This window comes from Oncorhynchus keta, unplaced genomic scaffold (assembly GCF_023373465.1).
Source record: "Oncorhynchus keta strain PuntledgeMale-10-30-2019 unplaced genomic scaffold, Oket_V2 Un_contig_2176_pilon_pilon, whole genome shotgun sequence".
NCBI classification, from domain to species: Eukaryota; Metazoa; Chordata; class Actinopteri; order Salmoniformes; family Salmonidae; genus Oncorhynchus; species Oncorhynchus keta.
The window spans coordinates 18627-32100 of record NW_026282595.1 but is presented as its reverse complement, the minus strand read 5'-3'; the positions used below and the strand labels follow the sequence as shown (position 1 = coordinate 32100).

The 13474-nt window shown below is 49.6% G+C and overlaps 1 protein-coding gene across 1 annotated transcript; it reads right to left on the bottom strand.

Annotated features, from left to right (window-relative positions):
- Positions 1 to 8670: 8670 nt before the first annotated feature.
- Positions 8671 to 9218, bottom strand: LOC127921205 (uncharacterized; the record flags this gene model as incomplete). The annotated part of the gene is made up of 1 exon (XM_052504980.1): positions 8671 to 9218. A coding segment is annotated over one exon (548 nt), but the record flags the coding sequence as incomplete, so codon positions are not given.
- Between the last annotated feature and the right edge of the window lie 4256 nt (positions 9219 to 13474).

Sequence of the window (13474 nt, the reverse complement as noted above, 5' to 3'; positions counted from 1 at the left end):
CGATCCCTGTCTCAGGTTCCAGTATCTATGCTGCAATAGTCTATCTGCCGAGGGACTAGGGTCAGTCTGTCCTATCTGGTGTAATTCTCCTGTCTTATCTGGTGTCCTGTGACACCAAGTATGCTCCCTCTAATTATCTCACCTCAGGACTACCTGGCCTGATGATACCTGGCTGTCCCCGTCTCCAGTCCACCTGGTCGAGCTGCTGATCCATTTTCTGCTGTTCTGCTGCGGCTATGTAACCCTGACCTGTTCATCGGACGTGCTACCTACTCTCTCTCTCTCTCTCTCTCTCTCTCTCTCTCTCTCTCTCTCTCTCTCTCTCTCTCTCTCTCTCTCTCTCTCTCTCTCTCTCTCTCTCTCTCTCTCTCTCTCTCTCTCTCTCTCTCTCTCTCTCTCTCTCTCTCTCTCTCTCTCTCTCTCTCTCTCTCTCTCTCTCTCTCTCTCTCTCTCTCTCTCTCTCTCTCTCTCTCTCTCTCTCTCTCTCTCTCTCTCTCTCTCTCTCTCTCTCTCTCTCTCTCTCTCTCTCTCTCTCTCTCTCTCTCGACCTCTGAATGTATGGCTCTGCAAATCTAATTGACATTTACTCCTGAGGTGCTGACCTTTGCACCCGCTACTCCCACTCTAATTATATAAAGTTTAAACATCTTGAAGAACGATCTGGCCTTAATGGCCATGTACTCTTTCTTATAATCTCGCACAGCCAGAAGAGGACTGGCCATCCCTAGGTTCAAGACTTTCTAGTGAGTTCTTCCTAGCCACCGTGCTTCTAGATCTGCATTGCTTGCTGTTGGGGGTTTTAGACTGAATTGCTTATAATCACTTTGTTAGATCTGCTGAAAAAGGGCTTTATAAATACGTTTGATTTGACTTTGTCAGCTCTGGCAGCTTCACCTGTAGACTATTCAACTCTGGTACCTTCCCTTGTAGAACAGTCAACTCTGGTACCTTCCCTTGTAGACGATTCAACTCTGGTACCTTCCCTTGTAGACGATTCAACTCTGGTACCTTCCCTTGTAGACCAGTCAACTCTGGTACCTTCCCTTGTAGACGATTCAACTCTGGTACCTTCCCTTGTAGACGATTCAACTCTGGTACCTTCCCTTGTAGACGATTCAACTCTGGTACCTTCCCTTGTAGACGATTCAACTCTGGTACCTTCCCTTGTATAACCGTCAACTCTGGTACCTTCCCTTGTAGACGATTCAACTCTGGTACCTTCCCCTTGTAGATGATTCAACTATCGTACCTTCCTCCAGTAGAATATTCAACTCTGGTAGCTTCCCTTGTAGACGATTCAACTCTGGTACCTTCCCTTGTAGAACAGTCAACTCTGGTACCTTCCCTTGTAGACTATTCAACTCTGGTACCTTCCCTTGTAGACTATTCAACTCTGGTACCTTCCATTGTAGAATATTCAACTCTGGTACCTTCCCTTGTAGAACAGTCAACTCTGATTACAGTGAATACAAGATGCTAACGCAAGTAGCCTAAGCTTCAGAGAGCCTGCCTCCTCCGACTTTCAGCACAGGTCCTTCTCTTTCACTTATAATGAAGTGTGCTGAATGCTATAAAATTAGGCATTGCTAATAAAAAGCTGCACACAGAAGGCAAAATAATGCAAATAGTGTCAGTATGGTGTGCAAACTAACGCGAGAAGACAAGCATGCCCTAGAGGAGAGGAGAGGAGAAGAGAGGGTGTTTGAGAGGCCACTCAGCCAACATGATTTATTTATTAATTTCCTCTCTGCTTTAAAGGAAATATAAAAGGCCACATTGATTAGTGTTTAAGGATCATCCATTAATAGATTAAAAGCCCTCTGGTTGGTAGGAAGGCCAGGCAGAAACACAGCGTTCCAGTCACAAAAGGCATACTATTCCCTATGAAGTGCACTACTACCCTATGGGCCCTTGCTACTATATAGTGAATAGGGTGCATACAGCATTTAATGGCTCTGCTGCGAGACGACATAATGAGACTTTCTGGGACTATTCCTAGACTGGGTCAGTTTTAGAGACCACAGTGTGTGCCTGATCCTGCCGTGTCAGCTGCCGGCTTGGAGCTGGGGAACTGCTAGGAGGGTTGGGGCTGGAGTTGGGGCTTGCACACTGCTAGGAGGGTTGCGGCTGGGGTTGGGACTGGGTTGGGGAACTTCTAGGATGGTTGGGTTTGGGGTTGGGGACCTGCTACAAGGGTTGGGGCTGGGAAACTGCTAGGAGAGCTTCAGTTGGGGTCGGGGAACTGCTAGGAGGGATAGGGCTGGGGTTGGGGCTAATGCACTGCTAGGAGGGTTGTGGCTGGGGTTGGGGCTGGGTTTGGGAACTTCTAAAATGGTTGGGTTTGGGGTTGGGGACCTGCTAGGAGGGTTGGGGCTGGGGATGTGGTTGGGGAACTGCTAGGAGGGTTGGGGCTGGGGAACTGCTAGGAGGGCTGGGGTTGGGGTCTGGGAACTGCTAGGAGGGTTGGGGCTGTGGTTGGGGAACGTCCAGGAGCGTTGGGGTGGGGATGGGGTTGGGGAACTGCTAGGAGGGTTGGGGCTATGGGTGGGGAACTGCTAGGAGGGTTGGGGCTGGGGTAGGGGCTGGGGTTTGGGAACTGCTGGGAGGGTTGTGGCTGGGGAACTGCTACAAGGGTTGGGGCTGGGGAACTGCTAGGAGGGCTGGGGTTGGGGTCGGGAACTGCTAGGAGGGTTGGGGCTGGGGTTGGGGTGCGGAACATCTAGGAGGGTTGGGGCTGGGAATTGGGTTGGGGAACTGCTAGGAGTGTTGGGGCAGGGGAACTGCTAGGAGCCTTGGGGCTGGGGTTGGGGGTGGGGAACTGCTAGGAGGGTTGGGGCTGGGGATGAGGGGTTGGGGAACTGCGACAAGGGTTGGGGCTGGGGAACTGCTAGGAGGGCTGGGGTTGGGGTCGGGGAACTTCTAGGAGGGTTGGGGCTGGGGCTGGGGCTGGGGTTGGGGAACCGCTACAAGGGTTGTGGCTGGGGATGGGGTTGGGAACTGCTAGGAGGGTTGGGGCTGGGGAACTGCTAGGAGGATTGTGGCTGGGGATGGGGTTGGGAACTGCTAGGAGGGTTGGGGCTGAGGAACTGCTAGGAGGGTTGGGGCTGGGGATGGGGTTGGGAACTGCTAGGAGGGTTGGGGCTGGGGAACTGCTAGGAGAGTTGGGGCTGGGGATGAGGTTGGGGAACTGCTAGGAGGGTTGGGGCTGGGGTTGGGGCTGGGGTACTGCCAGGAGGGCTGGGTCCCAGAGATCAGCAGCATACCACACTGCATCCCACTGCTGGCTTGCTTCTGAAGCTACGCAGGGTTGGTCCTGGTCAGTCCCTGGATGGGAGTCCAGATGCTTCTGGAAGCGGTGTTGTAGGAGGCATCTTTTCCTCTGGTCTATAAAAATATCCCAATGCCCTGGTCAGTGATTGGGGACACTGCCCTGTGTAGGATGTTGTCGTTTGCATGGGATGTTAATGACTCTCTGTGGTCACTAAAGATCCCATGGCACTTACCGTAAGAGTAGGGTTATTAACCCCGGTGTCCTCGATCATTTCCCAATCTGGCGCCTCATACCATCATGGTCACCTAATAATCCCCATCTTCCAATTGGCTCATTCATCCCCTCCTCTCCCCTGTAACTATTCCCCAGGTCGTTGCTGCAAATGAGAACTGCTAGGAGGGTTGGGGCTGGGGATGGGGTTGGAACGTGTTCAGCTTACCGGGGAAAAAAAGGGTTAAATAACAATACAAAACCTGAGAGAGAGCAAAGCAGGCTGGGAGAGCAGGGGATACTGCTATAGGAGAGCAGGGGATACTGCTATAGGAGAGCAGGGGATACTGCTATAGGAGAGCAGGGGATACTGCTATAGGAGAGCAGGGGATACTGTAGAGGTTAGATAGGGGATACTGTAGAGGTTAGATAGGGGATACTGTAGAGGTTAGATAGGGGATACTGTAGAGGTTAGATAGGGGATACTGTAGAGGTTAGCTAGGGGATACTGTAGAGGTTAGATAGGGGATACTGTAGAGGTTAGATAGGGGATACTGTAGAGGTTAGCTAGGGGATACTGTAGAGGTTAGCTAGGGGATACTGTAGAGGTTAGCTAGGGGATACTGTAGAGGTTAGATAGGGGATACTGTAGAGGTTAGATAGGGGATACTGTAGAGGTTAGATAGGGGATACTGTAGAGGTTAGATAGGGGATACTGTAGAGGTTAGATAGGGGATACTGTAGAGGTTAGATAGGGGATACTGTAGAGGTTAGCTAGGGGATACTGTAGAGGTTAGATAGGGGATACTGTAGAGGTTAGCTAGGGGATACTGTAGAGGTTAGCTAGGGGATACTGTAGAGGTTAGATAGGGGATACTGTAGAGGTTAGATAGGGGATACTGTAGAGGTTAGATAGGGAATACTGCTATAGGAGGGCTGGGGATACTGTAGAGGTTAGATAGGGGATACTGGAGAGGTTAGATAGGGGATACTGTAGAGGTTAGCTAGGGGATACTGTAGAGGTTAGCTAGGGGATACTGTAGAGGTTAGATAGGGATACTGTAGAGGTCAGATAGGGGATACTGTAGAGGTTAGATAGGGGATACTGTAGAGGTTAGATAGGGGATACTGTAGAGGTTAGATAGGGGATACTGTAGAGGTTAGCTAGGGGATACTGTAGAGGTTAGATAGGGGATACTGTAGAGGTTAGATAGGGGATACTGCTATAGGAGGGCAGGGGATACTGTAGAGGTTAGATAGGGAATACTGTAGAGGTTAGCTAGGGAATACTGCTATAGGAGGGCTGGGGATACTGTAGAGGTTAGATAGGGAATACTGGAGAGGTTAGATAGGGGATACTGTAGAGGTTAGCTAGGGGATACTGTAGAGGGCTGGGGATACTGTAGAGGTTAGCTAGGGATACTGTAGAGGTTAGATAGGGGATACTGTAGAGGTTAGATAGGGGATACTGTAGAGGTTAGATAGGGATACTGTAGAGGTTAGATAGGGGATACTGTAGAGGTTAGATAGGGGATACTGTAGAGGTTAGATAGGGGATACTGTAGAGGTTAGATAGGGGATACTGTAGAGGTTAGATAGGGGATACTGTAGAGGTTAGATAGGGATACTGTAGAGGTTAAATAGGGCATACTGTAGAGGTTAGATAGGGCATACTGTAGAGGTTAGATAGGGAATACTGCTATTGGAGGGCTGGGGATACTGTAGAGGTTAGATAGGGAATACTGTAGAGGTTAGATAGGGATACTGTAGAGGTTAGATAGGGGATACTGTAGAGGTTAGATAGGGAATACTGTAGAGGTTAGATAGGGGATACTGTAGAGGTTAGATAGGGGATACTGTAGAGGCTAAATGGCGTATATTATTATATTATTATTATAGGGAATACTGTAGAGGTTAGATAGGGGATACTGCTATAGGAGGGCTGGGGATACTGTAGAGGTTAGATAGGGAATACTGCTATAGGAGGGTAGGGGATACTGTAGAGGTTAGATAGGGAATACTGTAGAGGTTAGATAGGGGATACTGCTATAGGAGGGCTGGGGATACTGTAGAGATTAGATAGGGAATACTGTAGAGGTTAGCTAGGGAATACTGCTATAGGAGGGCTGGGGATACTGTAGAGGTTAGATAGGGGATACTGGAGAGGTTAGATAGGGGATACTGTAGAGGTTAGCTAGGGGATACTGTAGAGGTTAGCTAGGGGATACTGTAGAGGTTAGCTAGGGGATACTGTAGAGGTTAGATAGGGGATACTGTAGAGGTTAGATAGGGGATACTGTAGAGGTTAGATAGGGGATACTGTAGAGGTTAGATAGGGGATACTGTAGAGGTTAGATAGGGGATACTGTAGAGGTTAGCTAGGGGATACTGTAGAGGTTAGATAGGGGATACTGTAGAGGTTAGATAGGGAATACTGCTATAGGAGGGCTGGGGATACTGTAGAGGTTAGATAGGGAATACTGTAGAGGTTAGATAGGGGATACTGTAGAGGTTAGATAGGGGATACTGTAGAGGTTAGATAGGGAATACTGTAGAGGTTAGATAGGGGATACTGTAGAGGTTAGCTTGGGAATACTGCTATAGGAGGGCAGGGGATACTGTAGAGGTTAGCTTGGGAATACTGCTATAGGAGGGCAGGGGATACTGTAGAGGTTAGCTTGGGAATACTGCTATAGGAGGGCTGGGGATACTGTAGATGTTAGTTTGGGAATACTGCTATAGGAGGGCTGGGGATACTGTAGAGGTTAGCTTGGGAATACTGCTATAGGAGGGCAGGGGATACTGTAGAGGTTAGCTTGGGAATACTGCTATAGGAGGGCAGGGGATACTGTAGAGGTTAGCTTGGGAATACTGCTATAGGAGGGCAGGGGATACTGTAGAGGTTAGCTTGGGAATACTGCTATAGGAGGGCTGGGGATACTGTAGATGTTAGCTTGGGAATACTGCTATAGGAGGGCAGGGGATACTGTAGAGGTTAGCTTGGGGATACTGTTGTAGGAGAGCAGGGGATACTGTAGAGGTTAGCTTGGGGATACTGTTGTAGGAGAGCAGGGGATACTGTAGAGGTTAGCTTGGGGATACTGCTATATAGGAGGCTGGGAGACTGTAGAGGTTAGCTTGGGAATACTGCTATAGGAGGGCTGGGGAGACTGTAGAGGTTAGCTTGGGAATACTGCTATAGGAGGCAGGGGATACTGTAGAGGTTAGCTTGGGGATACTGTTGTAGGAGAGCAGGGGATACTGTAGAGGTTAGCTTGGGAATACTGCTATAGGAGAGCAGGGGATACTGTAGAGGTTAGCTTGGGGATACTGCTATAGGAGAGCAGGGGATACTGTAGAGGTTAGCTTGGGGATACTGCTATAGGAGAGCAGGGGAGACTGTAGAGGTTAGCTTGGGAATACTGCTATAGGAGAGCAGGGGATATTGTAGAGGTTAGCTTGGGGATACTGCTATAGGAGAGCAGGGGATACTGTAGAGGTTAGCTTGGGATACTGCTATAGGAGGGCAGGGGAGACTGTAGAGGTTAGCTTGGGAATACTGCTATAGGAGAGCAGGGGATACTGTAGAGGTTAGCTTGGGGATACTGCTATCGGAGAGAAGGGGAGACTGTAGAGGTTAGCTTGGGAATACTGCTATAGGAGGGCTGGGGATACTGTAGAGGTTAGCTTGGGAATACTGCTATAGGAGGGCAGGGGATACTGTAGAGGTTAGCTTGGGAATACTGCTATAGGAGGGCAGGGGATACTGTAGAGGTTAGCTTGGGAATACTGCTATAGGAGGGCTGGGGACACTGTAGAGGTTAGCTTGGGGATACTGCTATAGGAGGCTGGGGATACTGTAGAGGTTAGCTTGGGAATACTGCTATAGGAGGGCAGGGGATACTGTAGAGGTTAGCTTGGGGATACTGTTGTAGGAGAGCAGGGGATACTGTAGAGGTTAGCTTGGGAATACTGCAATAGGAGAGCAGGGGATACTGTAGAGGTTAGCTTGGGAATACTGTTGTAGGAGGGCAGGGGATACTGTAGAGGTTAGCTTGGGAATACTGTTGTAGGAGAGCAGGGGATACTGTAGAGGTTAGCTTGGGAATACTGCTATAGAAGAGCAGGGGATACTGTAGAGGTTAGCTTGGGAATACTGCTATAGGAGAGCTGGGGAGACTGTAGAGGTTAAAAAACTTGGGAATACTGTTGTAGGAGGGCTGGGGATACTGTAGAGGTTAGCTTGGGGATACTGCTATAGAAGAGCAGGGGATACTGTAGAGGTTAGCTTGGGAATACTGCTATAGGAGAGCTGGGAGACTGTAGAGGTTAGCTTGGGAATACTGTTGTAGGAGGGCTGGGGATACTGTAGAGGTTAGCTTGGGAATACTGTTGTAGGAGAGCAGGGGATACTGTAGAGGTTAGCTTGGGAATACTGCTATAGAAGAGCAGGGGATACTGTAGAGGTTAGCTTGGGAATACTGTTGTAGGAGGCTGGGGATACTGTAGAGGTTAGCTTGGGGATACTGCTATGGGAGAGCAGGGGATACTGTAGAGATTAGATAGGGAATACTGTTGTAGGAGAGCAGGGGATACTGTAGAGGTTAGATAGGGAATACTGTTTTAGGAGGGCAGGGGATACTGTAGAGGTTAGCTTGGGAATACTGCTATAGGAGGGCTGGGGATACTGTTGAGGTTAGCTTGGGAATACTGTTGTAGGAGGGCTGGGAGACTGTAGATGTTAGCTTGGGGATACTCCTATAGGAGGGCTGGGAGACTGTTGATGTTAGCTTGGGGATACTGCTATAGGAGGGCTGGGGAGACAGTAGATGTTAGCTTGGGAGACTCTATAGGAGGGCTGGGGAGACAGTAGATATTGCTTTGGGAGAATATAGATGTTAACTTGGGGTTACTGATATAGGAGAGCTGGGGATACTTCTACTGATGCCACGGCTCCATAACAATTCATGTTGGAACAGAAGAATACTGTGCGGTGAAGGTTACCGCAGACACACACAGCATTCTGCTCTGAGGCTGCTATCACTGGGTCTAGGCCTGCTATCTCTGGGTCTGGGGCTGCTATCTCTTGGTCTGGGTTTGCAATATCTGGGTCTGAGGCCGTTATCTCTGTGTCTGGGGCTGATATCTCTTGGTCTGGGGCTGCTATCTCTGGGTCTGGGGCTGTTATCTCAGTGTCTGGGGCTGTTGTCTCTGGTTCTGGGGCAGATATCTCTGGGGCTGATATCTCTTGGTCTGGGGCTGATATCTCTTGGTCTGGGGCTGTTATCTCTGGGTCTGGGGCTGCTATTGCTATCTCTGGGTCTGGGGATGTTATCTCTGGTTCTGATATATTTTGGTCTGTGGCTGTTATCTCTGTGGCTGATATCTCTTGGCCTGGGGCTGTTATCTCTGGGTCTGGGGCTGTTATCTCTGGGTCTGGGGCTGCTATCTCTAGGTCTGATATCACTTGGTTTGGGGACGTTATCTTTTGGTCTGGGCTGTGATCTCTGGGTCTGGGCAGCTATCTCTGGGTCTGGGGCTGTTATCTCTTGGTCTGATATCTCTTGGTTTGGGGATGTTATCTTTTGGTCTGGGGCTGTTATCTCTGGGTCTGGGGTGGCTATCTCTGGGTATGGGGCTGTTATCTCTGGGTCTGGGGTGGCTATCTCTGGGTCTGGGGCTGTTATCTCTGGGTCTGGGGCTGTTATCTCTGGGTCTGTGGCTGCTATCTCTGGTTCTGGGGATGTTATCTCTGGTTCTGATATATTTTGGTCAGGGGCTGTTATCTCTGGGGCTGATATCTCTTGGTCTGGGGCTATTATCTCTGGGTCTGGGGCTGTTATCTCTGGGGCTGATATCTCTTAGTCTGGGGCTGTTATCTCTGGGGCTGGGGCTGCTATCTCTGGGTCTGGGGCTGTTATCTCTGTGGCTGTTATATTTGGGTCTGGGGATGTTATCTCTGGTTCTGATATATTTTGGTCTGGGGCTGTTATCTCTGGGGCTGATATCTCTTGGTCTGGGGATGTTATCTCTGGGTCTGGGGCTGCTATCTCTTGGTCTGGGGATTTTATATCTGGGACTGGGGCTGTTATCTCTGGGTCTGATATCTCTTGGTCTGGGGCTGTTATATCTGGGTCTGGGGCTGCTATCTCTGGGTATGGGGATGTTATCTCTGTGTCTGAGGCAACAATAGTGCATACTACTGAAGATGTGCGCTGCACACTGCTATAGGTCCTGCTATTGTGGCCTCCAGGCATTTCTGAGCTCAATCTGTCACTTCTGGCCCAGGAAACAGTAGGCCTCAGAGACAAAAGAGTTAGCCTGCCCTGATGAATACACACACCATTTATATATCAGACTACTACTACTGCTACTACAGTCTAGACAGTACAAATATAGCCTAAATATCAGTATGATACTACACCACTACTACTACTGCTGCTACTACTGCTACTGCTACTACTACTATTACTACTATTACAACTGCTACTACTACTACTGCTACTACTACTGCTGCTACTGCTACTAATACTACTACTACTACTACTACTGCTAGGACTACCATTACTACTACTACTACTACTACTACTACTACTACTACTACCATCTACTACTACTACCTACTACTACTACTGCAGTCCAGACAGTCAAGTATAGCCTAATGGATCAATTTGAGATGCTGATTAGAATACTACTAGGACTACTACTACTACTACTAGTACTACTACTACTACTACTACTACTAGGACTACTACTACTACTACTACTAGGACTAATACTACTACTACTACTACTACTACTAGGACTAATACTACTACTAGGAATACTACTACTACTACTACTACTACTACTACTGCAGTCCAGACAGTCAAGTATAGCATAATGGATCCATTTGAGATGCTGATTAGAATTTGCTGCTCTGCCCAATGAGACACAGTCTAGTCAAGCGACGAATGACCACTTTGTTTAAGGGCTTTAGAAAAGACAGAAAGAGGTTGCATCCCAAATGGGACCCTATTGCCTTCAGATTGTCTCTGAGTGGTGCGAGGCATTGCTGAGGCATTGCATCTGTGCAATCAGTGTCACTGCAGTACCTTTTCGAATCCATCCTGCCCCACATCAAGGCTGTGATTGGGAGTCCCAAAGAGCAGTGCACCATTGGCCCAGTGTCCTCCGGGTTTGGCGGGGTATGTCGCCATTGTAAATAAGAATTTGTTCTTTATTGACTTGCCTAGTTAAATAAAGATTACATATTATAAACATAAATAAATAAAAGATGGACTCTGGACCCCTATGTTCTCTGGTCAGAATTACTGCACTATAAAATAAATAGGTTGCCAATTGGGAGCTAGCAACAGCGATGAACAGAGCACAACAGATGAGTCATCAGCACAACACCAAAGACTTCTTGAGGATCCCTTTAGGGACATTAAGCTTTGCTTTGCATATTCATAAAGATATTCACATCACTTTGATCATGTAGTTACACACATAGCAGTCCTCAGGCGAGAATGGACCTAAAGGCTGGAAAAACAGAGGTTCATCCTCACTATCTGGGCTGTCTGCCTACTAAGGACTGCCAAAGGCTGGAGAGGGGTTAATGCCTATCTAGTTATTTGTTGCAAACCTCTGTGTTCTCCTCACAGAAGAATGGAGCTAGGCTCAGGGCTGTAACAGCAGAAATAGATGTGGAGGGCTAGGCTCAGGGCTGTAACAGCAGAAAGAGATGTGGAGGGGGCTAGGCTCAGGGCTGTAACAGCAGAAAGAGATGTGGAGGGGCTAGGCTCAGGGCTGTAACAGCAGAAATAGATGTGGAGGGCTAGGCTCAGGGCTGTAACAGCAGAAAGAAATGTGGAGGGCTAGGCTCAGGGCTGTAACAGCAGAAAGAGATGTGGAGGGCTAGGCTCAGGGCCGTAACAGTAGAAAGAAATGTGGAGGGGCTAGGCTCAGGGCTGTAACAGTAGAAAGAAATGTGGAGGGGCTAGGCTCAGGGCTGTAACAGCAGAAATAGATGTGGAGGGCTAGGCTCAGGGCTGTAACAGTAGAAAGAAATGTGGAGGGGCTAGGCTCAGGGCTGTAACAGTAGAAAGAAATGTGGAGGGGGCTGGATCAGGGCTGTAACAGCAGAAAGAAATGTGGAGGGGGCTAGGCTCAGGGCTGTAACAGCAGAAAGAGATGTGGAGGGGCTAGGCTCAGGGCTGTAACAGCAGAAAGACATGTGGAGGGCTAGGCTCAGGGCTGTAACAGTAGAAGAGATGTGGAGGGGCTAGGCTCAGGGCTGTAACAGTAGAAAGAGATGTGGAGGGGCTAGGCTCAGGGCTGTAACAGCAGAAAGAGATGTGGAGGGCTAGGCTCAGGGCTGTAACAGCAGAAAGAGATGTGGAGGGCTAGGCTCAGGGCTGTAACAGTAGAAAAGAGATGTGGAGGGCTAGGCTCAGGGCTGTAACAGCAGAAAGAGATGTGGAGGGGCTAGGCTCAGGGCTGTAACAGTAGAAAGAGATGTGGAGGGGGCTAGGCTCAGGGCCGTAACAGCAGAAAGAGATGTGGAGGGGAGCTAGGCTCAGGGCCGTAACAGCAGAAAGAGATGTGGAGGGCTAGGCTCAGGGCCGTAACAGCAGAAAGAGATGTGGAGGGCTAGGCTCAGGGCTGTAACAGTAGAAAGAGATGTGGAGGGCTAGGCTCAGGGCTGTAACAGTAGAAAGAGATGTGGAGGGGGCTAGGCTCAGGGCCGTAACAGTAGAAAGAAATGTGGAGGGCTAGGCTCAGGGCTGTAACAGTAGAAAGAAATGTGGAGGGCTAGGCTCAGGGCCGTAACAGTAGAAAAAGAGATGTGGAGGGGCTAGGCTCAGGGCCGTAACAGTAGAAAGAAATGTGGAGGGGCTAGGCTCAGGGCCGTAACAGTAGAAAGAGATGTGGAGGGCTGGGCTCAGGGCTGTAACAGTAGAAAGAGATGTGGAGGGCTAGGCTCAGGGCTGTAACAGTAGAAAGAGATGTGGAGGGCTAGGCTCAGGGCCGTAACAGTAGAAAGAGATGTGGAGGGCTAGGCTCAGGGCTGTAACAGTAGAAGAGATGTGGAGGGCTAGGCTCAGGGCTGTAACAGTAGAAAGAGATGTGGAGGGCTAGGCTCAGGGCTGTAACAGCAGAAAGAAATGTGGAGGGGCTAGGCTCAGGGCTGTAACAGTAGAAAGAGATGTGGAGGCTCAGGGCTGTAACAGCAGAAAGAGATGTGGAGGGGCTAGGCTCAGGGCTGCTTAACAGCAGAAAGAGATGTGGAGGGCTAGGCTCAGGGCTGTAACAGCAGAAAGAGATGTTGAGGGGCTAGGCTCAGGGCTGTAACAGCAGAAAGAGATGTGGAGGGGCTAGGCTCAGGGCTGTAACAGCAGAAAGAGATGTGGAGGGGCTAGGCTCAGGGCTGTAACAGCAGAAAGAGATGTGGAGGGCTAGGCTCAGGGCTGTAACAGCAGAAAGAGATGTGGAGGGCTAGGCTCAGGGCTGTAACAGCAGAAAGAGATGTGGAGGGGCTAGGCTCAGGGCTGTAACAGCAGAAAGACATGTGGAGGGGCTAGGCTCAGGGCTGTAACAGTAGAAAGAGATGTGGAGGGGCTAGGCTCAGGGGCTGTAACAGTAGAAAGAGATGTGGAGGGGCTAGGCTCAGGGCTGTAACAGTAGAAAAGAGATGTGGAGGGCTAGGCTCAGGGCTGTAACAGTAGAAAGAGATGTGGAGAGGGCTAGGCTCAGAGGCTGTAACAGTAGAAAGAGATGTGGAGGGCTAGGCTCAGGGCTGTAACAGTAGAAAGAGATGTGGAGGGCTAGGCTCAGAGCTGTAACAGCAGAGCAGAGATGTGGAGGGCTAGGCTCAGAGCTGTAACAGCAGAGCGAGATGTGGAGGGCTAGGCTCAGGGCTGTAACAGCAGAAAGAGATGTGGAGGGGGCTAGGCTCAGGGCTGTAACAGCAGAAGGAGATGTGGAGGCTAGGCTCAGGGCTGTAACAGC